This window comes from Protopterus annectens, chromosome 7.part0 (genome assembly GCF_019279795.1).
Source record: "Protopterus annectens isolate FY-2018-M chromosome 7.part0, PAN1.0, whole genome shotgun sequence".
Classification (NCBI taxonomy): Eukaryota; Metazoa; Chordata; order Ceratodontiformes; family Protopteridae; genus Protopterus; species Protopterus annectens.
In genome coordinates this window covers 189,000,744-189,019,444 of record NC_056739.1, presented here as the reverse complement: position 1 = coordinate 189,019,444, position 18,701 = coordinate 189,000,744, and the positions used below count along the sequence as shown (strand labels likewise).

At 41.6% G+C, this 18,701-nt stretch overlaps 1 protein-coding gene across 1 annotated transcript in view; it reads left to right on the top strand.

Annotated features, from left to right (window-relative positions):
• KDM5B (lysine demethylase 5B) overlaps positions 1–18,701 on the top strand; it is a 2,307,736-nt gene that overhangs the window by 1,890,563 nt on the left and 398,472 nt on the right. Inside the window, exon 18 of the mRNA XM_044076151.1 lies at positions 17,179–17,534. Coding sequence (XP_043932086.1) covers positions 17,179–17,534 — 356 coding nt within the window. The remainder of the gene's footprint in view (positions 1–17,178; positions 17,535–18,701) is intronic.

The following is an 18,701-nucleotide window of genomic DNA, read 5'->3' as shown; positions in this document are numbered from 1 at the left end:
TTCACTAGTTGCATTTCCTTTGCCTATAAGAATAAAGGGTTGATACTACCTAAGCCCATTCCACCAGATCTAATAAAATTAGTCTGAATGGACAGCCTACCTTTGAGACCTAACCTCCCTTTCCTCAGCTCCCCTATTCAAAACCAAACTTGAAACATATCTTAAATCTCACTGGCTATGCCCCTGTACTAACTCAGACTAACTACCTACCACACTTGTATCCTTACACTGATCCACATACCAGCTTGAGCTACTTAATCCTTTATTAACAATACTGTGCTTGTGACTATACTAATCAATAGAGTAATATTTAATAATTAATCTTATACTAACAAATAATGTGTGTGTGACTTTACTATTTAATAGTGTGCTTTTGCTTACATAGTTTTAAACATTTTAATGTATAACTGTACTGATTAATAGTGTGCTTACTGTCCACATATTTTTACGCGTTTGTATCTACATCCTTAGCTGTCTTATAATAGGAATCATTATACTCGTATGACAAAAGGCAAGGAACTGTTATAATAGATAAAACTTTACAGTGTACCTATGTATTGTAAATACTACTCTGAAGTGTGGAGCTTTTCTCCCCGGGCCTCCACTGAAAATGGACATATATCCAGTTGGACCAGCCCGGTCAACAAATGTAAAATAAAATAAGTCTGTAACCACATCATATGCTTTTTGGTCCAGAGCTTCCATAGACCTGCTACCTCCTAAGAGAAGCTATTGTTGCTATACAGCATTTGGCCATTAGATGACAAACTTGTCCTAGATCTGTCCTTCTGTCTTGAAACACAACTCACAAGAATATAGTATTCATAGCTTGTTAAGTTATAGTCCCACTCTATCCTTCTATCATTTTACTTTACATCACTCAGCTACCCTGCCCACTTTCCCAACTATCAAGGCTCTTACCTCCCACCTTTCTCCACCTACACTTACCTTAGCAATCACCTCTCGACTGATTATTCTCCTAGGGTTCACTCCTTCTGTGGCTTGGACTCTGATTCCTTACCCCTGTAAGCATCCCTCCACTCCCTTTTGGCTGACACTGCTCTGCTTCTAACCCTATCCACTCACCCCTTTGTCCCTTTTCTTACTCAATTCTCTCTTCCTTCTTAAGCTTGGCAGTATTAAATTACTAATACAGACTAAGTACTAACTATCTCTGTGCCTTCTTTACTTGCTGTGATATAATAGTCACTTCCGGTCTTTACCTGCCCCCACCTAACCTTACCCTCCCCTTTCTTTCTTATGACCTCACCTACCTTATAAATATACCTATCCCCATGTGCCACCATCTGTACACCTCGGTCTAGCCCTTGGCTGCTGTGCGTCCCTAGCTCCGGTGTACACATTTTGTGTAAGTTGCGCCTTTTTTACTCTTTTTTTATTTGCTAGATAAGCTGTCTGCCTACAAAGTTGTCAGAAAAGGTATCCTCACAGTTAAAGGCGACAATTAAACCAACCCAGTATATACTGGTGTTATAAATCACTGTTGCCGGCTAACTGTGTTAGCATTTGCTGCACGTGTTTTTTTATTTACTACCAGACAAGCATTACGCTTTAAAAAGTGTCAGTAAGGTTATGTATGTAGTTATCTTTTTAGATGTTATTCATATTTCACTGTTGCAGTCATTACATTTGGATTATCTGCTTGCAGGTAGCCCACAGTCGGCCTGACTAACAATGTCTTGGGTCCTGCATCGGTTGCTGTCCCTTCTTCCATGACGTCAGGTCATCAGGGGTATAAAACATGCAGCCGACGCCATTACATCAGTCTTTCTTGCCGTGCGTTGCCCGAAGCAGCAGCAGTTCGCAAGTGCTGGTCAGCCGACTCTTGAAATTTTCATTTTCGAGTTTCAGAACCAAAGTCTTCAACTAAAGCTAAGTACCCTGTTGGGGAAATGTTTTCTTGCTCCTTACCGATGTCATTAAAAGTTAATAATTGCATTACTTGTGGAAAGCAAGTACCTCATAAAGATTTTAATTCGTACTGTATTCCTTGCCTAGGCCCTGATCACGACGTACCTTGATGTCGGTTTTGTGCTTTATTTAATCAGTGCACTATCCGTAGTCAGTATATTTTTGGCTCTAAATATTTCGGTTCTCGGTTTAATTATCCAGAAATGTTGTCGGTTAGCCATCCGACTGCCAGGATTCCGAAAAAATGCAAAGATAGACAGAGACAGGCCGCCGAGGTCCAAAACTGCTGACGACACTTCTAAGCCAGTTCGCCGGTACTCAGTGAGGCGCTTTCGCAGCCCCTGATGTCCGCTACTTCTGATTCGCAGGCCTCTAATGAGACCCATTCTGAGTCTGGTATGCCGCGAGATACTTCAACTATGCAACCCGCGGATGTCTCTACCTTGGATGGGTCCAGAGCCGCTGTGCAGGCACCGGCTTCTGAGGGTGTATTCAGGCCTACGGACTTGCATATTAAATCAACGTCTCCTTCATTATTAAGACCTAAATCTCGATCCATGTCGCCCAGGCCACATGCTCAGGCCTCTATGCTTAAAAAACAAATGATAAAAATGGCTGAATATCTAATAACTATAATCAGAGGTAGCCAACCCCCCCCCCCCCCCCCAAGAGGCCTAGGGCTGAGCTTGATTATGAATCTTCCGATCAGGATTCTGTTTTTTCTGACTCTTCTGATGACCTGGATTTGTCCTTACTTACTTATGAGGATTCTGATGCAGAGGACTCCATTCCCTTTGCTTCCCCTCCTGAGGACTTTTCTTTTGGGGAAACCTTACATACTCTAAGGGAGCATTTTCACTGGGAAAGCCAGGAATTTTCTGATTCAAAAAAGAGGCTTAGGGATTTCCTTTTCCTACCTCAGCATAGGCCTTTGGCTATTCCTCCTGTATTAGACATTGTTGTTGATCTTTCGGAATCCCGTTTGGCCCCTGATTGCCTTCCTCCTGCTCCCAGTAAACCTGACAGATTCTACAGGGTCCCTGAGTCCCACAAGATCCTTTTCAAAAATCCTATTGCAGATCCAGAGACTATTTCCCAGGGGCCCAATGTCATTAAGACTTCTACTGCTAAAAATCCTACCCCTTCTGGTAGAGACTCCAGGGCGCTTGATAGATGGGGTAAAAAGGTTTATACTTCAGCAACCCTGGCAATTAGAGCTTTAAACTGCCAATTTCATATGTTAAAATTTCAGCAACTTGTTATTGGACTGCTTAAACAGAAAATTATGCTGATTCCGGACTGTGTGGAAAATAGACTTACAGGATTTAATGCATTCTGCTGAACAAGTTGGAAAACATACTTTGCAATGTGGTTTTGATTCTTTAGAGGCCTCTTGCAGGGCTGCTGTTACTGGGTTTGTGCTTAGAAGGCATGCTTGGCTTAAGGAGCAATCTTTGCCTGATCATGTTAAAGCTAAATTGTTGGATGCTCCTTTAAATCAGGACAGCCTGTTTGGCAACAAGGCTGAAGAAGTTCTTAAAAAGATGGAAGATAAAGCTAAATCTATGCAAACTGTTAAAGATGTTTTTACAAGTTCAGCCTCCTAGATTTCGTAGGCACTGGCCTTCTAAGAATTGGTCCTTTCCAGCCCCTTCCAGGTCTTCTCAAGCCAAACCCAGACACAGCAAAAACTTCAGGTTTCAGTCCCAGGGGACTCGCAGAACTAAGCAGTTGGGGGGGGGGGGCTCAACTTCCAAGTTTGGAAATAACAAGACACCCCCTATGTTAAACTGTCTCAATGACTTCCTTTTAAAATTTCCAAGCACTTATCTTCTGACTGCCCCTTTGGGGGAAAGATTGCTTTTCATGCATAGAACTGGGAATTCATTACCCAGGACAAATGGATTTTAAGTCCCAGGGATACAGGTTTCACTTCCACACGTTGCCAACGCCAAGTGGGTGGCCAGACGTACCCCCAAATCAGTGGGCAGAGGCTCAAAAACAAGTATTTTCTGTCTTAAGCATGGGAGCTATTCAACTGGTACCAAAAGAGGAAAAGGGACAAGGTTTCTACTCCAGAATTTTCCTGGTACCCAGAAAAGACAAATCATGGCATCCAATCCTGGACCTGTGCGCTCTAAACACCTTTCTGGAGATTCCAAAATTCAAGATGCTGACTCTTCACCAATTACTTCCTATGCTAGGCAAAGACGCCTGGTTGGCAACACTAGATTTAAAAGAAGCATACCTGCGCATCCCAATCAGGGAATCTTGCTGAAGATACCTACTCTTCAAAGCAGGCTACACGCACGATCAGTTCTCTGCACTGCCTTTTGGCTTATCTACTGTGCCCAGGGTATTTACAAAGTGCCTAGCTCCAGTTATTGCATTTTGCAGGCAAGAAGTATTCAAATATACCCATACCTGGACGATTGTCTAATTCAGGCAGAAAACCAGGACATACTTTTGAATCATCTGGCGTTTGTAAAAAGGGTTCTAACTTGTCTGGGTTACACCATAAATGAAAATAAATCACAACTGATACCCTGTCAACAAATTACATTCCTGGGAGCAAGCTTGAATACAACTTCCCAGATGGCTTACCTCACACCAGAAAAGCAAATTCATTTGACAACCTACTTCAAACAAGTGGCCACAGAAACCCTGCTATCTGCAAGACAAATACTGCAAGCTTTGGGGTTCACAGCCTCCTGTATTCTAATTCCATATGCAAAACTGCATATGAGGAAACTACAGTGGTATCTAAAAAGCCTGTGGAGTCAACATTTTCACAGTCTAGAAACAATGATTCCTGTCATACATTGCCTGCGCCTAGAGTTCCTTTGGTGGGCAGAGGCCTGCCACCAAAACAAGGGACTACCTTTTACACCACCCCCTGCCGCCCAAACCCTAACAAATGGATGCATCAGACTATGCATGGGGGGCTCACCTGGCAGGGAAGTGCATTCAGGGCAAATGGAAACCAAGTCAAATGCACCTGCATATCAATCAAAAAGAAATGTTAGCTGTACAGAATGCTCTGACAGCCTTCAAGGACTACATTCTTCCAGGACGACTAATGGTAAAGATGGACAACACCACTGTTGTGGTACATAAATGAGCAGGGGGTACACATTCTTAGCCCCTCTGCAGACTAGCCATGGCATTGTGGAACACAGCATTGAGCTACCAAGTGCACCTACAAGTTCAGTTCCTGCCAGGAAAATTAAATACACTGGCAGACGGACTAAGCAGAAACCTCATGGACCCACACAAGTGGAAACTGGAACCAAGGATTTTATTTATTTATTTATTTATTTTACATTTGTTGACCGGGCTAGACTAACTGGATCTTCTTCTTTCAGCTGCTCCCATTAGGAGTCACCACAGCAGATCAACTGTTTCCATTTCTTCCTGTCCTCTGCATCTTGTTCTGTCACACCAACCACCTGCATGTCCTCTCTCACCACATCCATAAACCTTATCTTAGGCCTTCCTCTTTTCCTGTTACCTGGCAGCTTCATCCTTAGCATTTTTCCCAATACACTCTGCATCCCTCCTCAGCACATGTCCAAACCAACGTAATCGTGCCTCTCTGGCTTTGTCTCCAAACCTTCCAACCTGGGCTGACCCTCTAGTATACTTATTCCTAATCCTGTCCATCCTCGTCACACCCAGTGCAAATCTTAACATCTTCAACTCTGCCACGTCAAGCTCTGACGCCTGCCTTTTTGTCGGTGGCACTGTCTCCAACCCATATAACGTAGCTGGTCTCACTACCCGCTTCTAGACCTTCCCTTTCACTCTTACTGGTACTTGTCTGTCACAAATCACTCCTGACACTCTTCTCCACTCACTCCGTCCTGCCTGTACTCTCTTCTTCACCTCTCTTCCACACTCACCATTACTCTGAACTGTTGATCCCAAGTACTTAAACTCATCCACCTTCACCACCTCTACTCCCTGCATCCTCACCATTCCTCTGTCCTCCCTCTCATTCACCCATATATTATGTCTTAGTCCTGCTGACCACCTACTGGATATATGTCCATTTTTAGTAGAGGCCCGGGGAGATAAGCTCCGAGGAAGCAATCACATATACAAAAATTAATGTATACAATAAACATTGCAGGTGCAGTACAGAGAATAATCAAAGAGGTCATTCGTTCATAACATAGTGCAAAATATACAGATACAATTAGTACAATACCAAATGTAGTTGCATTTTCAACATGTTGACAAGCGAATGGGGGAGCCCAGATATAGACCGGTTTGCCTCCCCCCAGAACTACCAATTGGTCAATTTTTGCACAAGGACTCCCCACAAACAAACCTGGAAAGTGGATGCTCTGTCCTTCAACTGGAAAAACATATCAGTCTATGCCTTTCTCCCGCTGCCTCTGCTCTCCAAAGTACTACTAAAAGTCAAACAGGACAAACCAAGGATGAGTTTGATTGCTCCAGACTGGCTGCGCCAACACTGGTACCCCCTCCTGCACAGTGTGTCATGGTTATCTCCATGACACCTGCCTCAAACTCCTTCCCTGCTGTCTCAGCAGGAGAACCACATTCTGCACCCTCAGCTTCCAACATTGAACCTTGCAGCCTGACTAATTACTTAAACTCTCCCTTACCATCCCTCAGCAAACCTGTGATGGATGTCATCTTAAAGGCAAGGAGGCCTAGTACTAGAAAAATCTTACGCTGAAAAATAAAAGATTCTGTGCCTGGAACCAATCTCAAGGGATGAGCACAGCAGCGCCCAGTTTACCTCCAATTTTACAATACTTAACTGAGATGCTTCACAAGGGCCTGTATTTTTCCTCCATTAAAATCCATGCCTCAGCCATTTCAGCTCATTATAACACAGAACCCTCCCCTCTTCTCTCATCCACTGCTCAAGCAGTATCTCAGAGGGGCCAAAAATTTGAGACCACCCAGGAGAGCTCCAACCCCAGCCTGGGACCTTAACTTTGTATTGGAGAAACTCACTCTACCTCCTTTCGAGCCAGCTGCTACTGCATACTTAAAATTTCTTTATAGGAAAACAGCTTTCCTTTTAGCAATCACGTCATCTAGAAGGGTATCTGAATTACAGGCCCTTATGGCAGTGGAGCCTTTCGTCATCTTTCATGCGGACAGGGTGTCACTCAGAACAAATCCATCTTTTATACCCAAGGTGGTATCCATTGTGGCTCTTAATCAGTCCATTCATTTGCCAACCTTCTTTCCCAATCCACAGAACAAAGGGGAACGGATTCTGCATTCCTTGGATGTGCACAGACAACTTAGATTGTACTTGGACAGGACTAAACCTCAAAGAAAATCTGAACAACTGCTGGTAGCATTTGCTGCAGGGGCAGAGAGGAAGGCTATTTCAAAACCATTTCTAAATGGATAAGCCATTGCATTCATTTCTGCTATAAGCACCATGTAAAACCTATTCACCAGGGGATCAGACCTCACTCCACCAGGGCTGCATCTACCTCTACAGCCTTTCTCAGAGGCGTCCCTACCAGGGACTTCCTAGAAGCTGCACCTGGAGTTCTGTACATACTTTCATCGAGCATTACCATTTGCCAATTTTCTCTAAATCCAGAGCTGGCTTTGCCACAGCAGTCTTGCAGGGCCTCACAACCAGCTTTGGGAATCTACCCAAATGTAGTGACATCAAGAGTGAAACACAAAGAACATAGTACAGTTGTGTACACTTAACATAAATGTATATGTTCGAGTGTGTTCACTGTTGCAGTCCTAGGTACCTTCCCTCCAGCCCCCTAACTTCTTTTGCTTATGCCTCTACTTACCTTTACTATGCTTAAAAGCTTTTTGGTGTATTTGCTTTTTTGTTGGAGGTATATCATTGTACTTTTATATTTAATTGCTTCCCATTAGGGGGGCACCTGACATCTGGGACAAGAAAAACTGAAGTAATGGCGTCGGCGGCATATTTTATACCCCTGACGACCTGACGTTATGGAAGAAGGGACAGCAACCGACACAAGACCCAAGACTTTGTTAATCAGGCCAGCTGAGAGCTCCCTGCTAGCAGATAACCCAAATGTAATGACTGCAACAGTGAATGCACTTGAACATCTACATTTATGGTAAGTGTACGCAATTGTACTTTAGCAGTTGTCGCAAGTGTTTTATGACTATCTACTGCTAGATAAGCAGCACACTGTCAAAAGTGTCTGAAGTTTTATCTTTCTAGTCAAATGCAATAGTTAATCTACCCTAAAGCGTACTTGTGTTATCAACCGCCAGTACCGACTAACTGTGTTTGGGTTTTTGTACGTCGTTAACTATTTACTGCTAGATACCCCTGTTTTACTCTTAAATTGTTTGACAAGTATATTTATAGTCATATGCAACAACTGTTTTACTCTTAAATTGTTTGAAAAGGTATATTTGTAGTCTTATGCAATAACTTATGTAGCCTAGAGTGTACCGGTGATATTAACCACTGGTCCCGACTTACTGCGATTGCATTGCTGCACGTGGAACGGGTTATACATTTCCAGCTACCTGTTGGAAGTTTAAGTTGTTATTTTTATGAGTAAGATATCGTATTTGTACGTAGTAAACGCCATGTTTCAGTAGCGCGAGTATTGTCTAACCCTAATCCTTCACATTAGAGTGCATTTGGAGTTTAATTCTTATAATATAACTGAGTGATGCTGTATTGTTCCTTAATTACATCAGAAATGCGATGTTAACATAACATTTTGACAATTCTGACTGCACATATGAGGAACTCTGACTTTAAACTTATGTAAATGGTAATGTTCCTAGCTGAGTTGGTCTAACTACATGGACACTACAAATGTTTCAAATGTCTTCTTGGATAGAATGTCCCATGTTTGAGTAGAGCTTCACTTTGCCTACACTCACGCTGCATACCTTGTTCCTCATCTTATTCCTGCTGCATGCAAACTGTTCTGCCCAGCTTTTAGAATCTTACTGTTATGGTTTTATGGAATTGCTAGTTGCAGCTGAAATGTAAACACTATGTAAATTAATCCATCTAACCTTTCAAATCTCATTTGAACCTTAAAATATGAAGAATAGTGACCAATTATACCTTGTGCTAGTACTAGTATGTGCATTATCTTATATGTTATGTTACTTAATAACTGTGCTCAACATCCTACTTATTTTACCTCTGTTTCTCTCTCCCTTTATGCAACCAGTTTCCCTACTTGCTTGTATGGCACTAAAGCTGAGGAACTGCCCTGTCTTGTTCACCAGCAACCTTAAACCATCTTATAACTGCCGTCTTCACCCTAAGCTAAGGAATTTACTCATTTCTCGCCCTGAGCAACAGCCCCTCAAGGACAACAAAATAGAAGAAAAAGTATGTGTTTTATAACTTCTGTCAGTAGAAACAACATTGTATAAATTACTTCAGGTCTTAAAGTACACGCCCATGCTGGGCGGTCAGCAGCCAAAACCTTTCTTTTCATGCTTTTTAGCCTACCTTCCCTCCTATACCCTTGTAAAGTGCATTATATCCTTCCCTCCTCAAATTCTTAGACCTGCTACTGGCTAAGAGAAGCTATTGTTGCTATACAGCCTTTGGCCACTAGATGGCACCCTTGTCCTAGATCTGTCATCCTGTCTTGAAACACAACTTACAAGACTATAGTATTCATAGCTTGTTAAGTTATAGTCCCACTCTATCCTTCTTTTTACTCTACGTCACTCAGCTACCCTGCCCACTATCCCTACTATCAAGGCTCTTGCCTCCCACCTTTCTCCACCTACACTTACCTTAGCAATCAGCTCTCCACTGATGTTCTCCTATGGTTCACTCCTTCTGTGGCTCTACCCGCTCTGTTCGCCCTGTGAGCTCTCCGCTACCCTACCCTGCCCCCAATTCCCACCCACCCCAGTGCATCTACATTTATACACACTATAACCACACCCCCTATCCATACAACCAATCACATCCTCCAACCCCTTAAAGTGCTGCAACCCACTTCCCACTAGTCATTACCTTACTAGACTATCTGTACTCATCCTTGTATATTAACCTACACGCAATACTTCTACAGTGCCACCCAATACTCCCCTTACACACTTTAAGCCCTTACTCCTGCTGTCGCTGCTACCTATTTTAGCTATACCTTACCTACTTACTTTCTATGAACACCTTAACTGCTACACTTTCATAACCCCATAAAGCAAACCTCCACACCAACATTTATAATCCCTCATAGCCATAACAACACATCCTATCCACCAAAGTATTTATCAGCCAAATTTCTTAGACTCACTCACATTACATACTACAGCCCTTGACCTAGGAAATCCCAGAACTTAATATGTAAACGTTAAAAACTCACTCTGACAATACAAGTTGACTCCCTAATTGATGGTGGCATACATCCATCCCAGAACTTAATATGTAAACGTTTAAAACTCACTCTGACAGTACAAGTCAACTCCCTAATTGATGGCATACATCCAAACCCTGGCCCAAATTCTACCACTAACACCCCAACTTCTATTAATACACACCTGCTTTACCAGACCCCCTAACTCTCTCCTGATAGCCCATCTCAATATTCGAAGCATAAGTAATAAAGTTGCCCACCTACACACCCTCATGGATGTACATTCATTTGACATCCTGTGTCTCACTGAAACATGGCTCAAGCCAACAATACAAGATACTGTTATTCCCCCAGGTTATAGTATCCTGAAACTTGACTGTAATGTCAAAAAAGGTGGAGGAGTAGCTATTTTATATAAATCTGAATTACAGGTGATCTCCATAGATTCTCAACCTCCACTAACTTAAAGTGCAGAAATTATCACCAAAATTCAACTCTGCAAATGTAAATCCATTTATATAATTTGTGTCTACCTTCCCCAGGCAATAATATCAACACCCTAGAGGCTATCCTAAGTTGGCTGTCCACCACCTATCCACAAAAAAAAACATAATTCTTGGTGACTTTAATATAAACTGGAGGTGTTGTACATCTGAACAGCCTTCTACCCATATCAACCTACATGGTTTTACTCAAACCATTGCATCCCCCACTAGAACCAATAAACATAATAACAATGACAGCACCCTAGATTGGAGTCTCACAAATTGTCATCACCAATCTTACAAAGTAGGTACCCTCCCTGAAGATATAAGCAATCACTCACTCACCTTTCTTAATCAAGTATGAGTGTGACATCCCAAACCCAACCATTTGTAAGACAATTAGGTCTAACAAAAATTTTAACCCCAACAGCTTTCAAAAAGAACTCGTAGCTTGCGACTGGTCACCCCTGAAACACCTACCTTTAGAAGACGCTGTTAAATACTTTAATTCTACATTTTTAACCATTCTAGACTACCATGCCCCAACACGGATAATTAGAAGTAGGTCTAAACCAGCCCCATGGCTCTCCAAAACTACCAAGCAAACAATCCTCCAGAGAAACTAACTCTGGGCTAGCTGGTGGACAACCAAATGCCCAACAGATTAATTCAAGTTCAGACAGTTAAGAAATGAAACTAAAAAAGCCATATTGTCAGATAAAAGAAACTTTCCGTCACCTCCAACAAACCCACCAAAATAAACCTCAAAAATTCTGGTCTGGTGTCAATAAATTTTTACACCCAGGTTGCTCAATTACACCCACCCCCTTAAGCTCTAATCTCAACAGCCCTAACCAAATTTCCAATTCTTTTAACACTTTCTTCACAGACACCAGTCAATCTCTGGCCAATCAGCTATCCCCTGACACTATATCTTCTTCCACTGATATCTCTAACAGCCCCCCACTATTTCAATTCCAACCTGTTCCTACATCCCTTGTCTGCACCCTTATTCAGAAACTTAAACCCACCACCCTCTTTGCAGACCTACTACCTGCAGAATACCTGCAAAAAGCTGCTAACACTATAGCCTACCCCATATCCATCCTCATTAACAGAACTGTTTCTGAAGGAATTATCCTGTCAATCTGGAAAATCTCACACATTATCCCCCTACATAAAGGTGGTAATTCCAAAGATCTATCTAACTACAGGCCTATAGCCATATTATCCCCATTGGCAAAAATCATAGAGAAGTGCATTCATAAGCAACTATTAAACCACCTACTAGAAAACAACCTACTAGCTACCTGCCAACGTGGCTTCAGACCATTTTATAGCACCACCTCTGCTCTCTTATCCTTCACCGACAGCATTAATAAAAATCATAATAATAACACTCTATCCTCAGCCCTCTTTATTGATCTGTCAAAAGCCTTTGACATGGTCAATCACCAGCTACTCATGAACATGCTTAGAAACTTCTCACTGGATCCACTTGCTATACAGTAGTTCCAGTCCTATTTAAGTAACAGGCAACAGGTTGTACTATGGGAGAATAACTTGTCTTCCCACCTCCCAATTGCCATTGGTGTCCCTCAAGGCTCCATATTTGGTCCTCTCCTCTTCTCTTATCTTTACAAATGACCTACACTCTGTATTACCTCAAGTTACCTGTATCCAATACGTGGATGATTCCACATTAATATGCTCAGCCTCTTCACCATTGCAACTTCAGTCCCTAACCCAAGACATGTTTAGCACAGTAGAGAATTGGCTCCTTCACCGATGTCTCATCCTGAACCCAAACAAAACAAAAGTGCTACTATTCATTCTCACCCGCTGGGCCTCCCCACCGAACTTCACTGTTACATCTAACAATGGTACTATCATATCTTCCGATTCTACCACAAAACTACTTTGGGTACTAATTGATAACCTTACCTTTGAGCCCCATATTAGCAACACTAAAAACAGTAAGCAAGAAAACTAGGTTCCCTCTATAGGATCAAACCCTTTCTGATTCCGCCAGCCAGGACCTCTATTGCCCGTACCCACTTAATCTCAACCCTACTGTATGCATCCCCTATCTATACTAAACTATGTAAAAGCAATCTGAACAAGCTGGCTATGTCCTACAATAATATTGCTAGATTTGCAACTGGGTCTACCCATAGAACCCATCATTGCAACAATCTTAAGCTAGGATGGTTAGAGTTGTCAAATTTAATTCTATTGAACCAACTAGCTATTGCCCATAAGATCCTGTATCGACCTACAAATACACCAATACTCACTAATGTAATCACCCCCTACAGTAACCTAAAGACCCTGTGCTCATCAAATAAACTACTGGTACAAATAGGTAAAACCAACAATCTGGCCGGAGACTCTTTGTTCTCTCACACAGTGGGTAAAACCTGGAACACCCTCCCTAATGACCTTAACCTCCTTACCCTCAATTACCCTATTTAAAACCAAACTCAAACCATACCTTAAATCACACTGGTTATGATCCTGTGCAAACCCGGACTGACTACCTCCCTTGTCTCCAGATACTAATCTTCTTACTCGCAAAAACTCATTAGTCTTTTACTAACAATAATATTTGTGTAACTTTTTAGTTTAATAGTGCTCTTTTTTTACTTACTTTTACATATTTTTGTATGTATATCCATACTTGTGTAATTAGAAATGTTTTTTCTTACTCGTAAGCTAAAATGTAATGAAGTGTTATAATTGCCAAAACTTTGTAATGTACCTATGTTTTGTAAATACTATTCGGATGTGCGGAGCTTTTCTCCCCGGGCCTCCACTGAAAATGATCATATATCCAGTTGGACCAGTCCAGTCAACAAATGTGAAATAAAATAAAATAAATAAATAGATGACATTTGTGTAGCTGCTACATAGTCCAGTGCTCATACGTCTATAGCTCGTTACAAATTGGACATTGGGCAGCATTTGACTGCACTGTACTCTGGAATATTCTTCCTTGAAGAACACTCATGGTTTCTCTATCTGGGGACTCTGTTCCATCAGTAGAGGAATGGACAAAAAGGATGACATCAGGTATAAAATGTTATGTATGCACCATAACTCTGCATCTGTGTTGTCTGTTTTTGTCCCTCCCACACCTCCTGCCCTCCAGCCCCCTTCTGACTTTACAAGTTCCTTTGGGCTCCTAGTATGTCCTGAATAGTAATTCCTGTACTGCAGCCTTGAGGAATGAGCTTAGGTCTTCTGCTCCTCCTCCTTTCTGCTGTAGCTGAAATGCAACTTAATTTGGAATATGCTGACTGCTGGATATCCTTTTTGGTGTAAATTGGTTGGCTGACTAGAGGGGCAAACTCAATCTGAGGGTATTTCAGCTGAAGAGGGGATTAAGTGTAGGAGGAAGAGCTCAAGCTGTGGAGCCAAAGTCTAATTAAATGGCTGAAGTCTTATCTGAGACCTATCTCTTGAGGAAATAACACAGATACATAGCTATGGTGTACATAACTTTTATTTAATCAAATTTACATTCAATTTTAAACCAGAGGTTTTGCTTTAATCCCTTTCTGATACGCAGAAGCTCCAAAGTGAACTTCCAAGTTTGTAACTGGTGCATTGACATTATGCCAAAACTTAATATTAAAAAAAATGCAGTTTTATTGCATTTGGCAAATATGCCATCCACCCAGCTTATGGTTTAGAAAATGCTACACTCCAAAGATGTTGAGATACCTTGGAAGCTGAAGATATGACAAAACAAAGATGTTGAGATACCTTGGAAGCTGAAGATATGACACACTTTCCTCTGACCATCATGTTGAAACTACTGGTGAGAAATTCCTTGTTTGGCGCAGCTGGTCACAAAAGATATTTCCTCTCAAGTCCAAGGAGGTCTTGATGACTCTAAATTCTGCACTTACAAGGCACATAATAAAGTAGATTGTCTTCTTTATAGATCATAGCAAACATATCAACAGTTAGAGACTTCAAAGGTTCATGCCAAAAAAAGATCATGGGACGGATCCCAAGTTGTTAAGGGAGCTGGAGGCCCCCTCTCTGTATTCAGTGTACTGTAGACTCCTTGGGGGGTGCTAATGCTGCCTTTCCTTACAGGCTGTTATGGATCTAGCAGTCCAAGACATCTTATTTCTCCACAGATCAAGCATTCCTGCTAACAGTAGAACCAGCGATATGAACGTGCTTCAGCAAATCTCAGTAGAGAGAGAGATTTGTTACACAATCACCACCCCTTCTCTGAAACAAACTTACTTTTCAGATCAAGCAGTCTGACATGTTACCTTTATTTAAGAAGGAACTGGATAACTGAGTGGGTATTGATAAGTTCACCACAGGTATATCTCCCGTATTGCTCTTTGAAAAAGGATGTAAATGGCTGCTGGCAAGGGATAAATGGCGTAATTGCCTCGTACATTCTGTGATGCTATGATTCTGTAATAAGTGTTTGGGGTCAGCTGGCTCAATTTCAATGGTCCTGATGTAGACCTTCTTTGATACATAAAGACCTTCCCATCCCAGGATCTTAAAGGTTATTGTGACTGCTGTGAATTTGTACACTTGATAGAACTATTCAAGCATGTGGAAACATTTCTCAGTTGGGGCATAGCAGTATCTTCAGCTGCTTTTATCAGTCATTTTGTTGGTGGTCATGACTCGCATCATACATCTTTATGAAGACTGAGCCATATGCACTGTACTACTTACCCATTGTGGTAGAAGAGGGTTTGTTGTGGCCCACCACCAATTGCTTATGCAGCTCTAAGTGAATGTTTGCATTGTCCTTCTTTCATCAGACCTGATCTCATGAATGATAGGCTTGTTTGTCTACTATTTGAATGCACTACCTCAGTGGTACTGAAGTCCATTACTTGGAAACTGCTGCAGTGGCCATTCCATCTCCTGACAAGTTCTTTTAGCTTCTGGCCTTCATTTGTGTAGAGCCTTTCACAAAGATCAAGTACCTTTAGGGAAAAAAAATTCTCAGCTGACACAAGTTCCTTTCCTCATTCACTAGGTCTGCCAGACCCTTGTTATCCTCCCCCAGGCTCAACCCACCCCTCATCCTGGGCCAGTGAGAAGATGGAAGATGCTGAGACAACATCCAAACTACTACCGAGAAGTGTGCCCTCTCATCCCCTCATGGCATACTTGCCAGCTCTGCAGCCGCTGCCCTTGTGAGGTGCATGCACAATCACTTGGGAAAGTGGCTCATTTCTGATGTGGCACAAAGTTGGTGAGGTAAGAGAGAACCTAAGTTGCCTCCCCCTTACCAGGAAGGGCAGGCTAACATCGGCCTCTTGCTGCCATCCTACTATTGCAAGCCCATCAATTGCATTTACTGCTATTCGAACATGGGTCGTTTTGGTTGCATTAGGGGTTTTATCCCTTTGTGCAACTAGGCTGATAAGATTATTCCATTATTTTGTCCCAAAAGTGGTATTGAAAATATTCTTGAGCCTGATGTTTACTTTGCTGCAACAGAAGCTAGAGGAGAAATAACTCATTTACACCATAGACATGCACCTTATCAGCTTAGGTTTTAGCACAAGGTATGTGAATTTAGAAAGATCAAAGTACTGTTTCCCCTCCTTTGCTCTTGTGAGGGAAGAGCTGTACACTGCTAACTAAACCTTTTTCAAGCGGATTGCTGACTTCATTTTTTGCCATTAGGATGTTAACCACCTACTGTAAAATTCCCCTGAAGCCCATTTCACTAAAGGAATGTCTGCCTTCAGTGTTTGCTTCAAGAATGCCTTCGTTGCCAACATGGGGGGGGGGGGGTGGAATCGAGCTTCTGGTATGTTGCTTCTGGAGTTGTTCTTTTGTTTGTCTTTGGATGGCCCTCCATTTTCTTCTTCCTTTTGATTACTGCTTGAGGTTCAACCTAACTATATAGAGACCCTCAGAAAAGATCCTTGGTGGTAAGTATAATTGGTTAACATTCATTCTTAAATCAGATAATTTAATGGAGGGGGCCCTACTTGATGGTTTACAGATCCTACTTCTGCCTTCTTCTCCATTTTGCCTCACCTGCAGAGGTTACCTGTAAGTCAGGCAAGTATACCATATTACTTACTAGCACTGAATATGTAAGCTCATGTTTTTTAATTTACAGTAAGATGCTCAGAAGTGGCTGGAGGCAAGCAATGTTTATGTAGTTAGGTGTAAGGGTGCGTCATCCATTACCCCATCCAATATAGGATCTTTCAGTAATAAAGCTGCCAAATATATTTAGTTCATAGGATGAATCCTGGCATAAGAACTTTTGAGGATATTGTCATAGATCTCCTGATATGGTAAAAATGTTTTTGTTGCATATTGAGAAGTTTCTTCAGAAGTTGCCAAGTTATGGGCAGCTGAGTATGTGTGGAGTAGTTACTCTTGTCTTTTTTTTTTTGTCTGTTTTTTAGGACCTTTTAGCTCGTGTTGATGATTTCCAGCAGCAGACTGAGAGAGCCCTTAGTGAAGAGGTGCCAAATGCTGCAGAGCTGCAGAAGCTACTTGACATTAGTTTGGAGTTTGATGTGGAACTTCCACAGCTGTCCTTGCTACGAGAGCGCCTGGAACAGGCACGCTGGTTGGAGGAAGTGCAGCATGCAAACTCTGATGCTAGCACTTTGTCATTGGATGACATGAGACGTCTGATAGACCTTGGTGTTGGACTGGGGCCTCATGCAGCTGTGGAGAAGGCTATGGCCCGATTACAGGAGCTTCTCACCATTTCAGAGTACTGGGAGGATAAGGCCAAGAGTCTGATGAAGGCCAGGTAATGGTTTTATCTAAAAAAAACCACTAGTGGTGCTGGTAAAACTTTGCTCATATTTACTTGATTTTTGCTGATTTTGATTTGAAGGGTATGGTGACCTCTTGGCTGTCAGAAAATGACTGTTCTATGGTGTAAGACATGTAGTCATCTTTGAAACAGACATCTTTTTTCTGTATTACAGTGACCATGCAGACTTACAAGTGCCTAAAGTTCTGATGGACCTGTTGTAGTGTGCCTAGCAGAAGTTTCAGTATCAAATCGTACAGACTCCTGTCACATCTAGCTACTTGAAGGTGCTAGCACTGCAGGATATGATGTTTAAGTAAGATAAAGTTAAAATTTAATGCACATGCTTGGTAAAGTGTTTGTGTGTTAGCACTGAGATTGCACATAGATTAACATTGCCTAGACATGGGTTAAGGCCTTGCTCTCTCTAATTATGGTGGCTGCCAAAAATGCAATTACTAGGAAATGGAAATCAAAATCAAAATCTAAACCAACTGTATTAGAAGTAGTGAATATAGTAACAGATAAAACAACCGGAATTGAGATATTTAGAAAAAGGTAGGAGCAAACTACAGAGGAAAAAATGTGAATAGTGGGAATAATAAATACAGGGCAGGAATGAGCTTTAAAAGAAGGCAGGACTTAATGAGCTATGTAATGTTTGACTGAAAAACAATTGGGTAGATTATAAGTGATGTATAATTTGCAGCTGGGAGTATGTCAGTTTGGTTTATGATGTAAAATGCTTGCAACTGGGATAATTGTGGTTTGTTTTCATTATATGTATGATTGCTTATGTCGTAAATGATGGTTGTTTCAAAAAAAAAAAAAGAGGGGGCAGGAATTGAATAATTTATGTAATATTGTTTAGGTTATATGATATATAGCAGTATATGTGAAGCATAATGTTTAATTTTAACGTGGTACAGTTTGATTACTTTTATATAAATGTAGATGTGCCTATGTCACAAGTGATAATTGAATAAAGGTGTGTTAAAAAGAAAAAAAATTGTGGTAAAGTCTTCATCACAGACACAGAAGCAGAATATTGCATTAAACAATACTGGTAGGTAGTTGTGTAGAGAAATGTCGGCCAGCTAGAGGGTAGGTAGAAAAGAAGGATGAAGAATGGCAGTTTTCAAGGAGGAGGAAAGAAGTGTT